The 23,254-nt window shown below is 53.7% G+C and overlaps 1 protein-coding gene across 1 annotated transcript; it reads right to left on the bottom strand.

The window, feature by feature from the left end:
* Nucleotides 1-7,370: 7,370 nt before the first annotated feature.
* ITM2C (integral membrane protein 2C) lies at nucleotides 7,371-21,623 on the bottom strand. Its single transcript, XM_038001398.2, has 6 exons — nucleotides 21,389-21,623; nucleotides 13,052-13,192; nucleotides 10,817-11,005; nucleotides 9,967-10,077; nucleotides 9,390-9,540; nucleotides 7,371-8,610 (listed from the first exon to the last, which is right to left on the bottom strand). Exons 1-6 carry the CDS (start codon nucleotides 21,506-21,508, stop codon nucleotides 8,519-8,521), a joined length of 804 nt encoding a protein of 267 aa, XP_037857326.1. The 5' UTR covers nucleotides 21,509-21,623; the 3' UTR covers nucleotides 7,371-8,518.
* Nucleotides 21,624-23,254: the final 1,631 nt, after the last annotated feature.

Here is a 23,254-nt window from a genome sequence, read left to right as displayed (position 1 = left end):
CCCTGACCTCCCCACCTCCCGCTGCCTCCAACCCCGGACCTCCCACCCCATTACCTCACTGCTGCCAGCCTTCCCCTTCCCATCAGTCCTCCGTTAGGCGTTAGGCTTAGGCACAGAGCCCTGGCTCCTGCAGGGCCAGGCCAGACATGGCTTCCAGTGACAGAGCCCTTTGTCTCACAGGTGGGAGGCTGACGAGTGACCTTCATTGGCTCCCACATCTCTGCCTCCGTGTTCTGGCAGCTGGAGTGGGCGCAGCATGCAGCAAGGATACAGAGATGCCACGGTGGGCCACTATGACTGGCGACCCTTCTAGGACTGCACCCCCGTCAATCCTTGCTGCCCCAGGCCCTAGACTCAAAGTCTCCCTTCCAGTCCCCGCAGGGAACAGGCCCCAGGAGGATCGCAGGCTGCTCCCTCGTGCCTGCTGGCCCTCAGAGGGCGAATTTCCCTTTCCTGTTGTATTTTGCCCACTCTCTGACATTCCTCCTCCCCACTTTCAAAGCTCAAATGATTTCCCAGGAAGCCCGCACTAGTCACTCTGATCTCTCCCTCCTCTGAACCCTGTGCTGCCAGGTCACATGCAAAACACGTGTCATTAAAGCTGGAAAAGACCTTCAGAATGACTTTGTCCGAACTCCCCATTTTACAGAAGGGCAAATTGGAGGCCAGAGACGGTGGTAGCCCACCACAGCTGTACAGCTGCCCCAGGGGACAATGGCAGAGTCCAGATCCCCTGGGCCTCTGGACACAGGACCCCCTCCTTACTTCGGGGACACTGCATGTACTGCCTTGGGTGGTCTGCTGTGCCTCCCCATGAGGGCACGTCCCATGGAAATGGGCTCTTTTTCTTTCCCAGGCAGAGCGCTGGAGGTACCCAGGGCCCCACACCCGACATGGCCAGGAAGGGCAGTAGCCAGTCCATCATCATTCCCGAAGCAGTTATCGGAGCTCTGAGGTCCCTGATAAGTAAGACTCCAGCACCAGTGGGTGGTAACTCCTTCAGGCAGAAGGCTGAGCACGGTTTCCATGGAGACCGCCCAGGCTCTGGTTTCCAAGACAACACTTGCACGAGGTTACAGAGCTTCCTATTTATGTCAACTTAACATTTCCAACTGCTCTATTCTTCTGGCCAAACCTGGGCCTAATGCAAGGCCTCCTTTCTAGGATGGGTGACAGTCCTCAAGGGCTGGAGGGAAGCAGCTGAGACTCTGTGCAGTTAGGTGAAAGTGAGACATGGCAGCCAGCAGGGCCTCCTCCAGCCCAGGGGACCAAGACATGCTCATGCTCATGAATTATAAAAAGGTGTGGAAAGAGACATAGTCCTACAGCTTCCTGCCATCCCTGCTCTCCAGAGGGAACTGGTGTTACAAGGCTTTGAGTGCGCTTCCAGAAATAGGATATGCACATCCATAGCGCTATCACTTAAAAAATTCACAAACGGGATAGAGATAAATATATACTCTTGCTCTTGCCACCTGCTTTACCCTAATTATAGATTTCAGAGAACTTTATACATCAGCACAAACAGATCTACCTCATTCTTTGTAATGGCAACAAAATACTGTACTTTTTTAAAAAACCAAGTCTCCAACTAAAGGGCATTTGTCTTTAGTTTCTTGCTATTATAACAATAAATATGCCTGTACATATACTTTTGCATATCCTATGGAGTGCATCCATAGGAAGCATTCATAGCAGTGAAACTTCTGGGTCAAAGACATTGCATTTTAAAATTTGATACTGTGAAACTAATTTACTCCCATTATAGGCTGATGTTACAGAAAACATATATCTAAAATTCCTAAACAAAATGTTAGCAAATGGAATCCAGTAGTATAGACATAAGAAAATACCTTGTGACTAAATCAGTGAGTAATATTCGCCACATTAACAGATATGCAAACATATGAATAGATGCAGAAAAAAAATTTGATAAAACAACTTAAAATCAATCCTTGATTAACAATAAAAACACTTTGAAAACTAAGAATAGAGAACTTCTTAAATCTCAAAGAGTATTCTTCTAATATTTACAGCTAAACTATATTCAAGGTGAATTTCCTTTTAAATCAAGAACAAAACAAGATTTGTGGCTATTACCATGGTTCCAGAGCTCCTACCCAGTAAGATAGGACAAGAAAAATAAATAAAAGTTTTAATTACTTGAATGGAAGAAACAAAATTTACTCATAATCAATTACCAGAATTGCTTGTATAGAAAGCACAAGGCTGGGCACCATAACTCCCGCTTGTAGTCCCAGCACTTTGGGAGGCTGAGGCAGGCAGATCACTTGAGGTCAGGAGTTCGAGACCAGCCTGGCCAACATGGTGAAACCCTGTCTGTACTGAAAATACAAAAATTAGCCAGGGTGTAGTGGTGCGGGCCTGTAATTCCAGTTACTCAGGAGGCTGAGGCAGGAGAATCACTTGAACCCGAGAGGCGGAGGTTGCAGTGAGCCTAGATTATACCATTGTACTCCAGCCTGAGTGACAGAACGAGACTCAGTCTCAAAAAAAAAAAAAAAAAAAAAAAAAAATTCCTCAGAGAACTCTGTGGAATAAGAAAGACAGTCTGGCAAATTTGCTGGATCAATACTCAAAAATAAATTATACTTCTACACATTGGCAAAAATGGTATAATTATTAAATATTATAACAACACATATAAGGGACATAGGAAGCAATGTAATGAAAGATTTGTAAGACCTCTACTGAGGAAAGTATAAAACTATGTTGGAAGACATTAACGATGCAGATTTTAAAAACACCATGCTCATGGGTGAGAGCACTCAATATCCTGATTTCAGTTCTCCCCAAGTGGATCTATAGATTTCATATAAGTCCAATTAAGAACCTCAACAGAATTTTCCATGAAATTTGGCAGTTGTTTCTAAAATGCATATGAAGTACCCAAGAATAGGCATGGTACTGCTGGAGAGAATCAAGGTAGGAAACTTTTAGTACCAGGTAGCAAGACTTACTTTAAGTGTGGTTATGGTCCAAAGGATAGACCTGATGAACAAAGTAGAAAGCCCAGAAGTAGACCTTACGCATAGAGAAGCTTGATCCTTGCAGACATATACTGTAGCTCAGTGGGGAAAGAAAAACAAAGACAGAAAAAATGGTTATTCCTACCTCACACCATACCAGGGATTAAACTCCTGGGGATTCATAAATGTAAAATACAAAACTCCAAAATGAATAGAAGAAATTGTAGAATAATGCCTCTTCAACCTTGGGATAGGAAAGATTTCTGAAATGATATGCAAAAGGCCCTAACCATAAGGAAAAAGATGAATAAATTTGACTACATTAAAATCAATAATTTCTGTTCATCAAAGTGACCACAAAGAAAGTGAGAAAGCTATGTACATGTGATGCTGTTTGTGAAAAAACAAAAAAACAAAATGAAACAAACAAAAAAAAAAACATGAGAAAGCAAGTCACGAACTTGGGTAAGATATTTACCACCCATCAATGAAAATATGTAAAATATAAAATGTATAAATATATAAATAACTCCTACAAATTAGTAAGAAAACAAAGCAACCAATAGAAAAATAGGCCAAAGAAAGCAAATAGGCATTGTATAGCAAAGGAAATTTGAGGGTTCAATAAACATGTGAAACCAGGCCCACTTTTCTAGTAATCAAGGAGACAACACTAAAACCATAATGAAATACCATTTTATTTCCGATCCATTGGCAAAAAACGTTTTGCTAACATTAAGTGTTGACAAGGATGTGGAATGAGCAGAATGACTATGCAGTACTGCTGGGAGTGTAAATTGGTTCAACTTCTTACAAAAAACAATCTGCTAGAATTTTGTGAGTTGAATATTTGCATACTGTGTGACCCAGTGCTCAGGTGCCCCAGGAAGAAATGTTCATGAAAGCACTGTGATTGTAAAAAAAAAAAAAAAAATCAGAAAAAAATCCCAAGAGCCATGGTTAGTCATTGTTTCATAGGTAATTAAGCTGTATATTCACATAATGAACAAATATACAGCAGTAAAAATGAATTAAATATTACTATAGGTTTCAACATGGACAAGCCTTAAAAGGTTTGGAGGGTGGAGAAGCAAGTCAGAGAATAGTATTTGTATTTTGTTACCACTTTCATAGCGTTCAGATGCAAGCAAAACTTCCTTAGGGGTTCTTTGATATGTGGTACAATTAGAAAGCAGAACAGAGAAACCCAAGATAGGAATTACCTGGATTGGCTAATTAGTAGAGCTTAAGATTGGCTAATTTATGGAAAATTGACATATTTTCAAGATTGTCTTTCGTTCTAAGAATAGGTGTGTCTTTGCACTAATTCAGGCATTTAATGTCCCCCACAAAATACAGAGGGGAGAGGGATGGAAGGGAGTGCTGGGATGATGCCTGAGTTTCCAGTCCTTCCTGGCATCCCTGAGCATGCAAGCCTGTCCCCATCTACAGGCGGTCTTTCCCTCCCCTTGAATCTGAACTGGTTTTGTGACTTGCTTTGACCAAGAGAATGCAATGAAGTAACATTCTGGGATTTGTGGTGCCAGGTCTTAAAGGACGGTCAGCCTCTGCTTCCCCTCTTTTGGAGCTCAATTGACAAGCTGTAAGGAGGGCTAGGCTAGACCATTAATGATTAGAGGCCACGTGGAGAGAGGCCCTCGGAGGGTGAGAGGCCGTCTTGGTTGCTCGGGCCGCGGCTGAGCGCCCAGATGAACATAAGGCAGCACGCATGGTTATCCCATGGGGACCCCTCCATCATCCAGCTGAACTCAGACAACTCACAGACTTGGGAAAACTAAGAAACCACTGTGTCAGGCCACCAAGTTTTGGGGTGATTTGTTATGCAACAGGAAGAGGAGAAGAGCATGCAGAGACTCTCAGTGGTATTTGGTAGTCTTTTGTTTCATAAGTTGGCTGGTGGGTTTCCAGAGATACATTGATTAATACATTTTATAACTTACACACTGACTTACATGTAGTGTTTTGTATATAACAAATACAAATGAAAAAAACACTGTGCCGGGCATAGTGGCTTACACCTATAATCCCAGCACTTTGGGAGGCCAAGGTGAGAGAATTACCTGAGGTTGGGAGTTCGAGACCAGCCTGATCAACATGGAGAAACACTGTCTCTACTAAAAATGCAAAAATTAGCTGGGCATGGTGGCGCATGTCTGCAGTCCCAGCTGCTTGGGAGGCTGAGGTGGGAGAATCACTTGAACCTGGGAGGCAGAGGTTGCAGTGGGCCAAGATTGCGCCACTGCACTCCAGCCTGGGTGACAAGAGCGAAACTCTGTCTCCAAAAAAAAATGCTTCACAAACATCCAACCCTAACTTGACCTGTAAAAACGTATCTCTTGGGGGGGGGGCGGGGGCGCGTGGTGGCTCACGCCTGTAATCCCAGCACTTTGGGAGGCTGAGGCAGCTGGATCACCTGAGGTCAGGAGTTTGAGAATGGCCTGGGCAACATGGCAAAACCCCGTCTCTACTGAAAATACAAAAATTAGCTGGCGTGGTGGCATGCGTCTGTCGTCCCAGCTACTCGGGAGGCTGAGGCACAAGAATCACTTGAACCCAGGAGTTGGAGGATGCAGTGAGCCGAGATGGCACCACTGCACTCCAGCCTGGGTGACAAAGCGAGATTCCGTCTCAAAAAAAAAAAAAAAGTGTCTGCCTAGTTTTGATTTGCAGAACTGTTTATATTATTTGTTCATTTATCTATTGGGTTGTTCATTTTTCATAACGGTTTATAAGAACTTTGCATATTAAAAAAAATAGCCCTTTTATGTCCTGTGTTTGGAAAGACATTTCCCTGTTTACTGCTTATAAACCTCTTTGCTTTGTGGTATACTCTGCTGTATATAAATTCTAACTTTTCATAGACCAATTTTTACCTGGTAGATATCATGCTTAGAAAGGCCATTCCTCCTCCAAGATTATCTTTTAAATAATCTCTTCAAGTACTTTCATAGTTTCATTTCATAATTAAAATCTCTGATCCATCCAGCATTAATCTTATTCTATGGAAGTAGAATCCAGATTTTTTTGTCAAAATGGCTATCCTGCTATTCCATTAAAAATAACCCACGTGGGCCAGGCACAATGGCTCACACCTGTAATCCCAGCACTCTGGGAGGCTGAGGCGGGCGGGTCATCTGAGGTCAGGAGTTTGAGACCAGCCTGGCCAACATGGGGAAACTCCGTCTCTACTAAAAATATAAAAATTAGCCAGGTGTGGTGGTGCACGCCTGTAATCCCAGCTGCTTGGGAGGCTGAGGCAGGAGAATTGCTTGAATCTGGGAGGGGGAGGTTGCAGTGAGCCAAGACTGCCTTACTGTACTCCAGCCTGGGTGACAGGAGCAAGACTCCATCTCAAAATAACAACAACAACAAAAAAAGCAAACCCACATCTTCCACTAACTGGAAATGCTGCCATAATCGTATATTAAATTTTCATGTAATTTAAGTCAATGTCTGGGCCCTCTATTGGGTTGCACTGGGCTCTGCCTTTGCTACACCAAACTCCTTAATTATTGTGGTGTATAATGCTTTATATCTGGAGGGCTGTTCTTTACCCTTTACAGGACCTACCTGCCGATTCTCTGTTTACTTTCCTCAAAAGAATTTATTGTGTCAAGTTAACAAATAAATCCAGTTGGCATTTTAATTGTGATTGCATTGCATTTCAATCAGCAAATATTAAAAAAAACCTGATGTCTTTGCATGATTGCCTTGGGATCTGGGAACAAGGTGTGTCTGCACTAATTTGAGTATTTTATGGCCCTCACTGGATACTGAGGCTTAACAGCACCAAGCGGGTGGGTACCCATACTGGTCCCCAGGGCAGGGTACAGTTCCCACCTCTGGGGTCCGCTTAGCCATGGCTCTGGCCAGCTCTGCTGCTGCTTCCAGAATTCTCTGGAGAATGTGACGCTGTGACTATCACACAAAATCTCACTTCAGATCCCCCAGGAATGGTTACAAATTGTCCAGACATGGTGGAGAATAGGACACCGCCCTTGTGCTTAAGGACATGCAATAATGATGTCATTTGCCAGGTAGAACATTACAGAGTGGTTTACAGGCACATAAAGCAGCATGACCTTGGGCGAGTCGGTAAGCTCTCCCAGCCCTGTTCCCCTCCTCACCCAGAAAGTGTGAACTCTACCTGGCTCAGAGAGCGGTCGCGGGGATCCAGGGTGCTACGAAGGGGGATATCCCACACTCCTTGGCTGAGTCCAGGACGTCCAGCTCTTTGGGGGCCAGATGTCAAGGTCTGCAGCGTTCTCCCTGCCTGCTGCCCCCGAGGTCCAGCTCCTCGACTCTGCCCGGAGCACCCCTCCTACACCCATCTCCCCTCCAGCCACACTCAAGTCAAGGTCAGAAGTAAAAGATTTTTATTGTTCTACAGACACTTCTGAAAAGAGATCTAATTGAGAAAATATACAAAGCATTTAAGAGTTTCATCTCCAGAGACTGACTGGAGGTGTTACAGCCCTCCTCTCCAAGACTCAGGGCTGAGAATGGTTAGCATATCGAATGATCAGTAAAAACATGCAAAAGTGAGAAGGAAAGGGAAAAAGGTGCATTCCCCTAAGCTGAGGAGGATGGAATTTCAGAACAGAGGAGGCAGGGTGGACAAGTACCAGGTGGCTCTCCCTTTCCCTCGTGTTATCTTTCAAAACAGTTCCAAGCTTGGAGAAAGCAATGAGCTCCACCTACTCAGCAGAACCCACGGCTCGCTGCCCGTGGACATGACTGAGCAGTGACCTTGCCTGCCCCGTTCCTCAGCAGCCCACCCCAGTGCCTTGGCTGTGGGGACCCTGCTTGTGCTCCTGGGGGGCAGGACTGGGGGTCCTAGCTCCTTGCTTCTTTGGTTCCACTCAGAGAACAATTGTGCTTGACAGACTCATCCCCACTCCCCAAACTCCAGGCTCCTGCTGGCGGGCTGAAGGCACTGACAGGAGTCCCCAGGACATCCCCAGGCAGTCACCTTCCCTTGTGCTCTGGTGGGTCCATCCCTGGGCACATGGTCCCACCCTCAGCTCAAGCCCCAGGTCTAGGAATAGGGACAGTGAAGAAAGTGTACCCTCCAAGGAAAAAGCTTTTGGGAACCTTTCTAATTGTGCAGATATTTCTGAAGCCCATGCCGCACCCTCCAGCCCTATCCCCTTACCCAGGGCTTCACATGCCCAGCTCCCCCAACTGGTCCTTCCCCTTGGGCTGTCAGTGCAGCTGTGGGCCCAGGCTTTGGCAGGCCCAGCTTCAAGACAGTGGGACACAGAAACATTTTGTGGCATCCCCTCTCCCTCCGCCACACCCAGGAGGTCAGTAGAGATGGGGGCCCCCCAGAGAGATCACGGCTCTGGTACAGGGAGGCAGGCAGGGTTGCAGAGGAATGGAGAGACATGTCACCTCTATAGAAACGCGTCCAAAGTACAAGCTAAGCAGGGGGAAGGAGGAGGGCCAGAGAGTGGCCGGAAATAAGAAAAGAGGAAGACGGCAGGGGGTTCTCGGTGAGGGGGGCCTCACACCACCCCACAGATGAGCGTCTCCACCACGAAGGTGTTCTCGAAGTGGCGGATGGCGTTGCAGTTCTTGGCCCCACGCTTGTTGATCCCTGGGAGGAAACAGAAAACCCCAGTGAGGCCTACATCCTGGCTGAGTCAGAAAGACCACCAGCCTCAGCCTGAGCCACAGGGGGGCCAGGAAGTGACACCCGGCTCAGATTCACCCAGAGAGCACAGTGACAAATGGGGAGAGCTCGAGAGCTGGAGTCAGCCTGCCCACGTCTGCCACCTCCCTGCTGTGTGACCTCCGGGGTGTTAACCTCTCTGTACCTGTTTCCTCATCTTTAAAATGGGCAGCAAAAATAATAATGCGGATGAGAATGACTTACACTCTTAAGAGGTCATAAAGAAGGCTGGGCGCAGTGGCTCACGCCTGTAATCCCAGCACTTTGGGAGGCCGAGGCGGGTGGATCACCTGAGGTCAGGAGTTCGAGACCAGCCTGACCAACATGGAGAAACCCCGTCTCTACTAAAAATACAAAATTAGCTGGGCCTAGTGGCGCATGCCTGTAATCCCAGCTACTAGGGAGGCTGAGGCAGGAGAATGGCTTGAACCTGGGAGGCGGAGGTTGCGGTGAGCCGAGATCGTGCCATTGCACTCCAGCCTGGGCAACAAGAGTGAAATTCCGCCTCAAAAAAAAAAAAAAAAAAAAAAAAGAGGTCATAAAGGGCACACAGCATTGCCCGGCGCACGGAAGTTCTCTGCTAACGCTAGCTGTGACTGCTGCTGCTCTCTCAGCTGTCTGACAGCTGGGCCAGGCACTGTCTGAAGATAACGACGGTCTGGGGCGCGGGGCAGGGGCTACAGTGGGTGAAGCCAGCCACTCACGCCTGCGCGTCGCCCGGCGCCGGAGCCGGTAGGTGTCTTTCCCGTTGCACAGGTGGTAGATGAAGGACCCCAGGGCCTCCTTGTCACTGACGTGCTCTGTGACCACCATCTCCTCCTGGATGATGTACGTCTGCGGGAGGTAGGTCCCCCTCTGCAAAACGAAGTGGCCGCTGCAGTGAGTCAGCCCCTCAGGCTTTTCTCCAACCCCTCACCCAAAATGCCAGCCCCTTCCTCCTCCAGAGGCCCCTGGGCTGGCCCTTCTGATGTCCCCAGGCACTTCCTGCCTGTGCCTGGTGCCTGCGCCTGTGCTGGCAGGAGCCATGGCGCGTGCACGAGTCTGTACCCAGGGTACAACCTTGAACACTAAGGAAGCCGGTTTCAGGGCGTTGACTCTGGAGATGTGGAAGCAGGGGCATAGCAGAGGCGAGACCAATCTGGGTACAGGGCCCAGGTGACAGCAACGTCTCTTGCTTCCCCAACCCCTGACACAGGAACTTCCTGCACCTCAGACCTAGCCTCCATGAGACAGGGGGCAAGGGACAGGACGCTGCAGACACCCCCCCAGCCCCCTGCGCACCTTCACGTTCATGAGGAGCTCCCAGAAGTTGCGAGGGGGCAGCACGATGGTGGTGTTGAGCTCGATGACGTAGCACTTGTCCAGGGAGATGTCATGGTACGCGGTCAGACCCTGGGAGGAGAAGGGGCCGGGTCAGTCTCTGCAGGAGGTGACAGCTGACCTGGGCAGGGCTGCAAGAGAAGCTTTGGCCAGCAGGGGCAGGAATCCCACCATGCCTTCCTGGGGCCCTGGGCCTTCAGCAGCAGGCCACCCCAGACTCCTGAACACCTGGGTGCGCACTCCCTTTTCCTGCTCTGCTCTTGGCCTGTTGTAGAAGATGCCACATGACAGAGGAAAATAGCAGCTGTTTGCTAAACGCCTCTGTTGTTATAAAGCTGCTTCTCATGTTTACAGAGCTGAGGTTTGGGAAACATGGTAATATCCCAGCTGTGCATTTATGAAACCTGTGAGGGCCAGCCATTCCTGGGCCAGCCTGGACCTCAGCGTGAGATGCCTCATCCCAGGCCCCATGGGGGTGACATGAATATGTATGAGACCCCCCTGCAGAAACCCACTGAGCTGTACACGCAGTGCACTCGATGGTGTACGTACTACCCCTCGATACAATACACTGGCCCTGCCATGACAGCCAGCGTGCAGCTGGCAGGAGGCCAAGGAGCAAATCAGTCTCAGCTAGTTCACACTCGGCGAGAACCACTGTTGCCAGCAAGAGAAATGCAGCGTCTTGAAGATCCTGGTAAGCCTAACCATAGACACCTGCTGTACTCTGAGGAGTCTCCTTTCACTCCTGCTCCCCTTGCCCTGGGTCCCCGGGACGCCTGCCCACCCCCCAGGCCCTGGCCAGCCTCACCCGCTGGAAGTCATGGATGATGTCTGCAGGATCGCCGCCACCAAACTGGGGCACAGGCACATTGATGCGCTCGTAGTTCTCGTCGAGGTAGATTTTCACGTCCTCTTCCAGCTCCATCTGAGTCCGGACCTGGGAGGACAGGGAGTCCTCATACAGCACACCACAGCGGAAGAAGTTATCTCGGGCCAGCTGAGCAAGGCGGAGAGAGAGACAGACAGACAGAGAGGCTGGTCATACAGTGCTCTCCGCAAGGCCCCCTCTGCCTACCTGTCCACTGCATGCGCCAAAAGCCTGGGGAAGCAAGAAGAGCAGGGACTGTGAAACCCATTTCGCAGATGGAGACACTGAGACGGTGGGGCATCAGGTCAGGGTCTGGGACTGCCAGTGAGGAGATGAGCTGAGTCTTGGGCAAGGTGCTTCCCAGCTTCACAAATGGGAGGGAGGATGAGCTGGGTCTGCCAGGTCCTAGGTAGCAGACCTCTGTGGGCCTCAGTTTCCCCATCTGTAAAGCATGATGATCCCTAAGGTCCCTTCTGGCCTCCAATTCCCTGAGTCTGTGACTGGGAAATGGAGTGGACCAGCAGGAGTAGGACCTGGCCACCTCCATGCCTTCCACAGAGGTGCTGGCACCAGAGAAAGAGCCTGGGGTTGGCAGGGGGTCCACAGGGACGAACCTAAGAGTTGGGCACCTAGGCCTGTGCATGCCTGCCTTTCCCGTCACCTGCTGTCCTGGCCTGCAGACCTGGAGGGGCCTAACATGGCAGGTGGGGAGGTGCAGCTGGAGGCAACACTGTTAGGGTCTCGTGCCTCCACCACGGTTATCTCCACGTCCAGCCTCGGACAAGTGCCATCACCCTTCCCGGACATCCCTGACCCCTGTCTTGGAGAAACCTTGACAGACACTGTCTGGCGGGCCAGTCCAGTCGCTCCATCAGTAAGGGAGGCCAGGCAGCCTGGCGCCATCCCATCAACTGAATGGCCGGGCGGGCCAGTCTGCCCACTCTTACTTCTGGAGGGGGCTCCTGGAGGGGCCTGTAGATGCATGCTCGGGACTGCCTGGCCTGGGATGGGTAGGATTCCACCGTCTCTGTTTGATTCAGTGCAAGTTCTCCAGGGAGGATGAGTCATTGCAGCATGGGGGCTCCTGCAGGCTGTGCAGGGATGAGAGCCCGGGGAAGGTGAGGCTCTGGGGCTGCGTCCCACTGTGGCTGGACACCCCGAATACTGTCCCAGGGCACAGACCTAGGGGCTGATGGGAGGTGTCCACACACCGAACTGAGGTGCGGGCAGAAGGGTGTGAGTTGAGGGTGGGACACAGGAGACCAGGAAATGCTGGACCAGGTCCTACGATAGGGCCACAACAGGAAGAGGCCTGGGGGAGGGGCCCGCACAGGACCCTGGAACAAGGGGGACGCAGGACGGGGAAGGGGGATGCTGCACAAAAAGGGCAGTTGACAGGTGTGTGTGAGCTGAGCTTTCAAGGGGAAAGCCCCAGGAATGCAAACTCTTAAGCAATTTCCATCGTGGAAAAACTGGGGGAAAACAAAGGTAAATGCTTAGGAGTGGGAGGTCACTTGGGTCATAAAAGACTGGCAAGTCCCAACCTTTGTGCCACCCTGAGGTTCCCTGTGAGTTGTACATAGGTTTATCCTTTCAATTTACCTACCTTCATTTCCAACCACACAGCGACTCCCTCCCTCCCAGGTCTGGGTTGGCCTAGCTTTGTGCCCAGGTCCCCTGGGAGGGGGGTGAGAGGTGGCAGCAAGGACGCCCTCCCGCTTCTGGAAGGCAGTCGTGGAGACCGCCTGTACCCACCCCTCTCCCCTTCTTGTTTGGTAACCCAAACGTCCATGCATAGGCAGAATCAGGTCAGCCTTAAAGCGTGACCCGCAGGTGCAGAGTCTGAGCTCTGGAGGGGGACTGCAATTCCAGTTTCTGCTGGACCTGAGTTTCTGGTGAGAATTCCCTAGGGTGGCCCTGTGGGGCGGGCCCAGTGCTGTCACCTGCATTCATGCTTGACTCCCCAGGACAAGGGGATAAAGGTGGGACTGGCCTGCATCCAAGGATGCCCCAAGGAGGAGGGGGTACCCCAGTCTTGTGGGCTGGCTGGGCACTCACTCCCACCTGAGGGCATGTCCAGGGCTTCCTGCTGCCCCCTTGCAGGCACTTCCCTTCCCTCCACGCCTCTCTACATGTGACCCTTTCTCGAGGCCCCCTCCCGGCCCGGCCCCTCACCTGCGCAAGGAAGAAGTATCTGTAGATGTAGACGGAGGCGAACACCAGGCCCATGAGCAGCACGACCATGCCCATTGACAGGTAGCACACACCGCCCACTGAACCCCCCCTCTTGGATCGATGTTGTGGGGGCTGCTCCTCCTGTGGACAGCAAAGCTGGGTCAGTGGGGGCCAGGGCCCCTCCCCTGGAAATCCCCCCTTCCCTAAGTCAGGCTTCACCCGCTGGCTGGGCCCGGAGGGAGTCCTGGGGGAAAGGGATGACACCTGGAAGGGAAGGGAAGGCCCACCAGGGTCGCCTGGACTTGCCCTGGCTAAAGTGAAACTGAGACAAACCTTGAAAGAGAAACCAAGACACACTCAAAAGAGAAACCGAGACACACCTGGAAGTCACTGAAAGGGATGCACCGGCTTCAGCAGGTACGTTTTGAGTTATCTGAGCTCTTAGGCCTCTTGCTTATACCAGCCGTGACCATGCTATATTATTTCAAACGGAAGATGGGGGATGCATCGACCTGGCCTCGGTGACTTCAGGGACTTAGAAATGTCTATAGGAATCGAGACACACCAGGCAGGCTGGGAGCCGCTGCTCTGGGTGATGGGGAGCCTGGGGGAGGCTTTTGAGCTGGGGAGTGACAAGATTCACTCTAAAACCAAGGGGCAGAGGGCAGACTAAAATGAGGGCAACGGGAGGTGGGCAGGCTGCATAAAGGCTGCTTAACTCCACCAAGGAGGACGTGACTGATGGGGGCAGGGGCTCCAGGAGCCCCATGGGGTCTGGGCATGGGTGCTTGTCCCCAGCCAGGGAGCTCTAGGCCTGCGATCCACACTGGCCCCCCACAGGCACCGACCAGCACAGTCAAGCAGGCTGTTACAAGTGGTGTAACAGCTACAGGATGAAGCCCGGAAGCTTCCATACACCAGGGAGCTCCTGCCAGAAGAGAAATGTCCGGAAGGCCAGGCTAGAAGGTTTCTGGAAAAATGTGCTCTGAGAGCCAGAACTGGGCTCAAGATCATAGCTGCAGGGCTGCCAAGAAGCCAACCTAACCCATTTCCAGGCCACACCTGTGTGGGGTGGTGGACGTAGGTGTGTGAGTGTAAAATTCAATAAAACTGCTTTACCCAGAGCACTGACCAAGGGCCAGCCAGGTGAGCTTGGTCAATTTGCTGTTTGTTCTCCTCCCCACCTCCCATGCCTTCCCCCGGTCCCTTGCTCACCCTTGGAGATATTGCAAAAGCCCCAGGGCCAGTCTCTGCCTCCAGTGTTCACCATTTAATCCCTCCTCCATGGTGTCCAGATATGGCCAAGAGCGAGGTTAGAGGTCAGTTCCTGCAGACTGCCGCAGTATAGGGGAGGGGAGAGGATCTAGCCCCAGAGCCTGAAGCTTCTCATTCTGGCTCTGCCACTACCTGCCTGCTTAGCACTTTCTGGGCCTCAGCTTCCCCATCTGCAAAACGAGCAGGTCAGACCAAGTGACCTCTCAGGCCCTTTCCGGCCAGACATTCTGGGATGGGAACAGATTTCCTTTCTCCCTTCCCCCTGGAGGGAGTGGTTCAGGCCTAAGTGACTCAGGACAGGCCCTATCTCAGCACAGCATACGGGTCCTGCCCTGGGGGCTCCTGTTGTGCTCCTCAGGTTTCACCTCCCACCCTTTTAGAGCACAGGGGAGTGTGGGGCCTGGGCCCTGGGGAGCTGAGGGTCTGACCTGCCCTGCTTAGGAAAAGGACAGAAAATGTCTGGAGGACCCTCCCTTCACTGGGGACATGCATGAGCAGGTCAGCTGGCCCCCAGCATCCTCACCATAGGGTGCCCCTGCCTGTCCTGCACCCTGACCCTCAAGTCTGACCACAAGGGAGCCTGCCTGGAGGGTGTGGGAGGTCAAACCACTGCCCTCACTGCCTGGCCCATGAGGAGGCCTGGGGCCTGTCCCCACCTTGCCCCGCTTTAGGGGCCCCGTGATCATATGGACCACCCACCCACTGTCACGTCCTCAGCAGCCAGGGTCACTAACCAAGGTCACCAGCAAGTGGTGGGCATGGCCACAGTACATAGGGCCCTCAGGGACAGCTGCTGGCCAGAGGGGGTGGGGACTAAAGGGCTCCGATTTTTCAATGGACTCCTGGGAGCTGCAAGAGACGGGGGCGCCACATTCTGCTGGCATCTCCCAGGGATCAAGCCAGCCAGGAGCTCTTGCAAACCAGGCGCCAGGGATGCCCTCCTGCCCTTCTGGCGCTCCTGAGCAGGTCTTAAGGAAAGGTGGCTGACCTTGACACAGGCCAGGCTGCCTACAGCAGCTGCGATTCCTGCCCTTAGGACACAACATACACCAGGCTCAGATTGTATTTAGGGGTCAAGTGGGGCTACAGACCCAGCGGGGCGCTGCAACCTCCCCCTCCTCGGGTCTCCCATGCAAAATGTGAGCAGACTCTGCGTGACAGGGGTTTTGCTGGGATTAAACCAGACAAAGAACCTAAAAGCCCTTTGTAAAGGATAAAGTACTAGATAAAAATAGCAGATCTTTATCAGCCGAGCCTTTCCTTTTTAGGGCTGCCTCTGTGGACAGCTGTTGAGGCTGCACTGTGGCCAGACTTTTGCTTCTGCATTCTGGAAAACCAAAGACGCTAGCTTGTGAGATTGCTAACAACCGGAAAGACAGAAAAGGAAAAAAAAAAAAAAAAGTCAAAGTGCTACATGTGAGAGCCCGAGGGCCTGTTCCACAAGTCAAATTCACCGACAAGGTGAGGCCTGCTAGCTTCATAGCAAAGGGCAGCCTCGCCTTTCCGCCTTTCGCCTTTCTGCTGGGCTGCAGAACTGGCTCCCGTGTCTCCCTGTGCTGGGGGAGGGGCTGGGCTCAGAGGCCCCAGAGAGGGAGGTTGGAGAAGGCAGAGCAGGGAGAAGGTGAGGCTTCCATGGCCCCAGCTGAAGAGCAGCAGTGGCAGGTGTGGCTGAGAAGGGCAGGGGCTCCTGCCAAGACCCCTCACTGTGAAGGCTGGGGATCCCCCACCTTCCCTAGACTGGCGGTGGGTACTCCTCTTTCACGGCCCTGCTGATACCCCCCAGCACACACCAGGGCTCAGCCACCCTGCCACCCTCCCAGCTCCCCTCCAACCTGCAGAGCCAAGCCCTCAGAGCCACCATCGTGAGCAGAAGTGCAGAAGGGAGCATTCCAGGCTGCCAGGAAGTAGACGGGAAAGCACAGATGTCCCTGCTTGGCGGCAAAGGCATTTCCTCCATAAAGCCCCACACAGAGGGAGAACCCCTAAATCCCGCCCCAGTGCTGCCTCTGCCTACTGTGCCCAACCAACACCGAGGCTCAAACTCCAAAGCCCTGGAACCCTCACTGTCCCTCAAAGCAGCCTGTGATCTCGGGGTATTTACACCTGTCTGGGGACAGTGGGGCATCAGGGAGCCTGGGCTCAACCCATAGCCCTGGCCCCTCGGGATCGCTGGTGCCCAGGTCACTAGAAAGATGGCCGAATGGCCCGCCTTCCTGAGACCCCAGATGCTCCGCCTATCATGCTGTAGACTCAGAGACATGTTGCCCCCCACAGGAAGCAGTTACAGTGAGGCATCTGGGGACGGGGGCTCCCATTTAGAAAGTAGAAAAATATTGCATATTGTTTCCAAGGCAACAGAGCTCTCGGAGTGAAGGGCGCATGAGCCAGAAGTCCAGGGACCCGAGAGAGGCCTGGGCCTCTCCCTGATAGTTTAAACTGAGACCCATGGGGGCACTCATTAAATGATTTACCAAAACCAGGGCCAAAATGGTCAGGGGGAAACCAGTCAACTGTAGCATTAACTCGGTAGACCCCCAAGGCTGGAGGGGAGCGCTTCCCGGCCTGGCCCTAGTAACAATGTCCAAATTAACTGCAACTATGATTGCAGACTGCAGCCTGCCTAGAGGGGTTCGGCAGCCAGAAACGCGCTCCTGAGGCCCAGGCTGAGAACAGGGAAGATGGGGGTTAGGGGGGCGGTCTCATCTCACCACATCTCTCCTGGTCCTCAGCAGCTTTCTTTCCCAGGCTCCAGACCACAGAGGCCAGGGCACCCATCAAGTGTGTGTGTTTTGTATGGTTCAGGACAGAGCCTAGCTGGGGGAAAGGAGAGTGGCCAAACACTGTCCACCTAAGCACACAGAGCCCAGCGGTCCAGAGGCACAGATGCCATCTGCCAACAGGGTCAGGGGTCACTCTCCTGTCCTCCATTCAAGACCGCAGGCCCCATGGGCAGCATCTGTGCAGATGCGCTCTCGGCTTGGCTGGGCCAGGTGAAGTCCCTCTTCTCTTCCATCCCTGATAGTCAAGGCACCTCCAGAGAACAAAAGCGCACTGCTGGAAGAGCCCTCCTGGGGAGAGGGAACCTGGGAGAAAGTGGGGTAGGGGACAGAGGGGCTGGCCAGGTTATGCCTCTGTGTTTTCACCATAAACATTTTTTCTCCGCACTAAGAGAAACTCATCCTCACTGGCAATCTGCTGACGGTCTTGAAACATGCAAGGACTGCTGAGAGAAGCAGGCAGAAATGAGGGAATGGAGAGAGAAGCAGCAGGAAAGCAGAAAAGCACCGTGGGGCCTGCCGGGGTGCCAAATCCCAGGAATGGATGACAGCCCTGAAAGTCCCCACGCTGCCACAGGGAAGGACCTGATGGAGCAGGGCCACCGCTTCACAAGGTCCTTTCGGGCCAGGCCCTCTTGGCCAGTGGGCATCAGGACACTGGGATAGGGCTCCAAGCTGGCCAGATTTGCCCTCCTGGCTGGCACGGGACCCTCCCCCAACCACTCCAGGAGACCCAGCTCCTTCTGCCAAGGGCTTGAGGCCAGGACACACAAGGAAAGTGAAATCGGATCCCCAGGTATGCAGGCTGGGGAGGGGGTGACACAGGACCATTAATCAAAGGCAAATGCTAAGGAGAAAATTACAGAGGAAAGATGATTGTATTTAACTTGTTTTTCTCCCCCTTGCAGCCCCCAGCTCATGAGCCTCTACATGCCCACATTTGTGCATGCGTGTGTGTGTGTGTGTGTGTGTGTGAATGCAGGCACAGGCAGGGTGTGGGGAGAAGGGGTGGGCTAAGAGGGGCACGGCCAGCCAGTGGGCCCCCAAAGGGGAAGAGAGATCCAGTTGGTGCTGTGAGGGGGTGCTTTGCTGCCCCACGGGATGCTTCCGGTCCAGCCCACTTCCCAAGCTGGCAGTGTTCCAGCGGCCCATCAGCGCAGGCTCCTCATTATCTCAGAGTCAAAACACCACGTGGGGAGGCCGGGCAGCTGGAAGCCCAGCTGGCCCCCACCCCCATCCCTCCCTGGTCCACCGAGGCACTTCCTTCCAGCCTCAGGTCCACAGACAAAATCCTCCTTGTGTTGCAATTTTTGCTCAGAAGCAAGGGCAGTGCCCACCGAGAGGGTGCTCCTGCTGCCTCACCCTGCCCCCACCCCGCCCTCACTCCGGGCCTGGACATAGGTCAAGAACTGCCCCAACACACAATCACTGAGTGCTCCTCCCAGGGATCACTTTTTAAATCTTGTTTTGGGCAGGGCGCGGGGGCTGATGCCTGTAATTCCAACACTTTGGGGAGGCTGAGGTGGGAAGATCACCTGAGGTCAGGAGTTTGAGACCAGTCTGGCCAACATGGTGAAACCCGGTCTCTACTAAAACACAAAAATTAGTCGGGCATGGTGGCAGGTGCCTGTAATCCCAGCTACTTGGGAGGCTGAGGCAGGAGAATTGCTTAACCTGGAAGTGAAGGTTGCAATGAGCTAAGATCATGCCACTGAACCCCAGCCTGGGTGACAGAGTGAGACTCTGTCTCAAAATAATAATAATAATAAATAATAACAAAAAAATAGACAAAATAAAATAAATCTTGTTTTGGAGTCCAGTTCAGACACCAAGGAGGGTTCTGGGGTCACTGCCAGCCAGAAGAAATGTTTTAATAATCTTTCCTGGGCATCCCCAATAACATGGGACAAAATCTACACGCCCTGCCCTGAGAAAGCAGCCTCCTGGCAGCCATCGCTTTCAGCGCGCTGAGCTACAGCTGAGAAATGGGCCTCCTGCCTGCTCATTGCTGGGGGCAGGAGAGGAGGCCTGGCTCCTTGCCAGAAACTGGGTGAAGAGGAAATGTGCCCGTTGGCCAAGTGGGGCAACAGGAGGCCCACAGAAGTGACCTGTTTCCAAGGCTCCAAATCTAGCAGGTGATGGGCAGAGCCAACGTGCAACACCTCCAGTCTCTCTGCACCATGCCAGGGCCTCGGGAAGCTGTGAAAGTTTACTAACATGCAGTTCTGTCCTAAAGGTGCTAGGATTCGAATTCTTTCCCCAGATCGCATACTCCTAAGCTCCCCCTTGCCAATGAGAGAGGGAGGGGACCCTGTCCAACTAACAAAGTTTTGGGGAGGAGGTACTCAGCAGGCTCAAGGCCATTACAAACAGCACGCAGGAAGATGTTGATATTTCCATTTCATGCTGGGTGAGGGGGAAGAAAGGACGCTCAATTTCAGAGCCTGATGAGAAGCCAGAAGCTAGGATGTCAGTTATGCCCGGAGACGCAGGTCTCTGTCAGACCGCCCAACCCCATGCCATCAGCAGGCTGCGGCTGGAGAATGTGCCGCTCCTGCAAAATCTGGGGGACCTTCTGATGGAGTTGGAATGACACCCTCCCACTGTCTGACCTGGTCCTCCCTCCTCAAATATCTCCAGGAAGAGGTGGCTAGGAAAAGAGATGGGCAAGTGTGCTGCCTCCTGCCCCCATCCCTGCCCCTCCCCAGGCTGAGTAGAGGGCAGCTTCCTTTCCAAAGAAAACAAAGCTTGAAGAACCCCTTGCAAACTTTTAAAGCTGCAGAACCATCTTCTTCAAATATGGAGCCTCCCCTCCACCTAAGCTTCAGATGAAGGGGGGAGCTGTTCTGATGGGGTGCACAGCAACTCCCAACCTGGCCTAGGTGGTTATTGAATCTTGTGGCTCTGAGCCACTGGTTGCTGCAGCCACCACCATAAAAGGGCAGGGGTTTCTCAGTCTCCTGGCATTCCTCACTCAGGGTCTCTGCCCAGGCTGACACCCAACTCTGACGGCCCTCTCCAGTGTCCCCTCCTCCAGGGTCCAGGTCATCCTCTGCAGGCCCCTTAATGCCCCAGGCAAGACTGAATCTGAGCCACAAAACCTGGGGAGGGGGCTAGGCGTTCAGGAAGACTCTTCGGAAGCCTGCAGCGGGAAGGGGGGAAGCAGTGGACAAAGACTTTCTCAGTCCTGCCTCAGTGTGGGGTGGGGAGGCGGGCAGGACAGGGGCTTGGTGCGCCACAAGACCGCTGGGGGCGGCGCCCACGTAGATACCTTTGCCGGGCACAATAAAACCTGGCTGGGCCAGCTCTCCCTCCCTCCCTGTCCCTGCCCGCCGCGCGTTCTGCCCCCTGCGGGCCCTTCCCGGACACAAGGCACGCAGCTCAGACAGTTTTCCACGGCGGAAATGCCTTCTCTCCCCCAGGCCAGAGGGAAGACGGAGGAGCTGGGGTGGGGGTGGGGATGGGGGCGGGGGGGGGCGCGCACAGAGCCCGGGGACCCAGGATTCGAGGGCACTGGGGCAGTTGGGAGCCCTCCCCGTGGGGTCGGGGGACAGCCCAGCGAGAGGCTGGGAATGGAGAAAAGACAGAGGAGCAGGGAGGCCCAGACGGCAGGGCGTGGGGTGGGAAGGGGGCGCCCGGCCTCGGACTCCCGACGTCCAGAAGCTCAGCCCCGTCGGTTCTGGCTGATTTCCATTTCATCACTTTCTGGTTTGTCAATTCCGGTGCAGGCCAAGCAGCACATCCTCTGTCTCCCGCAGCCCCCAATTTGGGAGGAAATCAACGGCCCCACCCTCTTTGTTGGTACCAGACTCCCCTACCCCCAATTCCCCAGCCAATCAGGTCCCACCTCCCTACTTTGGAAAAACTACGTCTAACCCTCCTCCCATCCCCCACTTGGGGACTCGACTCGCGGCTTTCCCCGTTGATTGGAACCAGACGCGTACCCCCCACCAACATTCCTCGAACTTCGTCGGACCAGCCCCCTCCCCCTATCAGGCGGCGAGGGGCCCCCACTTTTGGAAGAGACCTCGAGCGCTTCTCCACCTGAGGACCAGAACCAGACTCCTCCTACTCTTGGGACTTCGGCTTTTGGCTGCCGCTTTAGTACGGGACTCAAGCCCCCTCCTCACTCTAGGATAAGCAATCATTCGAGACTACCCAACCCTGCTCCACCCCGGGCACTGGGGCCCTGATGCGCCTCGGGCAGTCCCCAGAGCCGATGGGGCGCGTCTGGGGCGCGCGCCTGGGTCCCCCGCCCCCCCGCCGTAGCCCCAGACCCTCTCACCCTAGCCGGCGTCAGCAGGATCTCGGTGGCCGAGGCCGGCGCCGGGGCCGACGCCGACGCCTTGTCAGCTTTGTCGCCCTTGACGCCAGCCACGGCGGGCTGGAAGCTAATCTTCACCATGGCTGCGCCGGCCCGCGCGTCCGCCCCGCAGCCTCTGCCGGTGCAGCCTCGGTCTGTGCCTCCGCCGCTCCGAGCTCTGCAGGCACCGGAAGTTTGGATCCCGCTCGCGTCCCTCTCTCTAACCCCACCCCCAGCCCTCCCCGCCCCGTCCCGGCGGGAGGGCCCCGGCGCCCGCCGCGCCTGCGCCCCCTTCCCACCCGCGGGGCCCGCAGTGACCCCTGCCGGGCGCGCCGCTCCGCACCTGGGACGGGTCGGAGTTCCCTCTGCCGCTCGCTCGCACAGTCACTCACTCACTCACTCGCTCACTCATTCATTCAGCCGTCACGCTCGAATCCGTTCTCTGTAGCATAATCCCTTCGCGTTCCCTCTCCAAGGCCAGCATCCCCCGCAACGCAAGTCTTTGTTAACCCAGTGTTTGCCAGGCAAATGCAGCTTCCAGACAACTACCCCGTCTCTCCTGCCCCACTTCAGATCCTCCCCTTTAGAAACGCTGGAGCCTCCGCTGTACCTGCCCCCACGCCCCCCTCCTCCGACCTGTCCTTGGCTCAGGGTGGAGGCTTTGAGACAGGCGCCTGCTGCCTCCGTCTTGCCTTCTGAAGCCATCCACGCCTCCTTCATTCTCCATCTTGCTTCTGCCTTCATTCTTTATTCCTGCAAAACCTTCCTGGGGGGCCCTGGGGTGCACGCTGGAGCCGCCAGAAGTGGAGAAGGGAAGGCCGCCCCTGCTCCCTGACTCCTTCGTGTTGCTGCGACCTCAGTTATTGGGTGACCTCCTGAACTGCCCTTGTCTCGCTCATCCAGGAGGACCCTGGCGAGAGTGGTGGGAAGACCCCCAGGGTGGGTATCAGAGGCTCGGGTTCCACTCGAGACTCTGCTTCTGCAAAGTATCACGGGTACTGGGGGGGCAGGGGCTTCTGTTGCTGGGATGGCTGCTCTTGGCACTAACGCCCTGAATCTTTCCTCTTTGTTGCTGGTACAGACTGGGCCAGGGACGGCGCCCAGCAACACACACAGGTTGTGCTGAATGGTCCGCTTTGGTTCTGCTGTTGGGCTGCCAGCGGAGGGCAGGGGAGTCCGCCAGCTTCTTGAGGACAGTCCGGGGTCCTCCACTGATCTTTCTTCTTACCTTTCAGGTCTTTTGCAGCTGCCTTGGGCCCTTAGCGCCCACGTCCCAGACCCGGACATCTTGGCTCAGATCTTGGATGAACCTAGCAGCCTTGAGGACAGACAGGTGGAGAAAGAAGAAAGTCTAACTGATGCTAAGGCCACCAGCCTGGGGAACTAGGGGAGGGAATGGGGAGGTGGAAGAAGACAGATGGTTTGGAGGAGACAGGAGGAATCTGGTTGGGCCCAGAGCCAGAGAGGAAGGTGGTATGGGCTACCGCTCATCACCTGCTCCAGATCCGATGTGAACCCTGGCGTTTGGAGAAGGCAAGCTCCACGCCTTGCTTAGGCCACATCCCCAACAAGCATTCCTTCACTCAGTGCTTTCCAAGCACTTCTATGTGCCAAACATTGTATGTGTGGCATTCTTTCACGTGCCTTCTAGTGTTTAATTTTCGTCACAGCCTCTGTGACCTACACATTAGCCTCATGTTAATAGTGATAGAAAGTAGCATGACTAAACCCAGAGTCGCCGAGCTGGTTTGGCACAAATCTCTGGTCAGCAAAACAGTGCCACCTGGGTGAATCATCTGCATGCCTGAGACTGGCAGGCAAGTACCCCACTTCCCCTGGAAGGCCTTC

This window comes from Chlorocebus sabaeus, chromosome 10 (assembly GCF_047675955.1).
Source record: "Chlorocebus sabaeus isolate Y175 chromosome 10, mChlSab1.0.hap1, whole genome shotgun sequence".
Lineage (NCBI taxonomy): Eukaryota > Metazoa > Chordata > Mammalia > Primates > Cercopithecidae > Chlorocebus > Chlorocebus sabaeus.
This window is presented reverse-complemented; position numbering and strand designations above follow the sequence as displayed.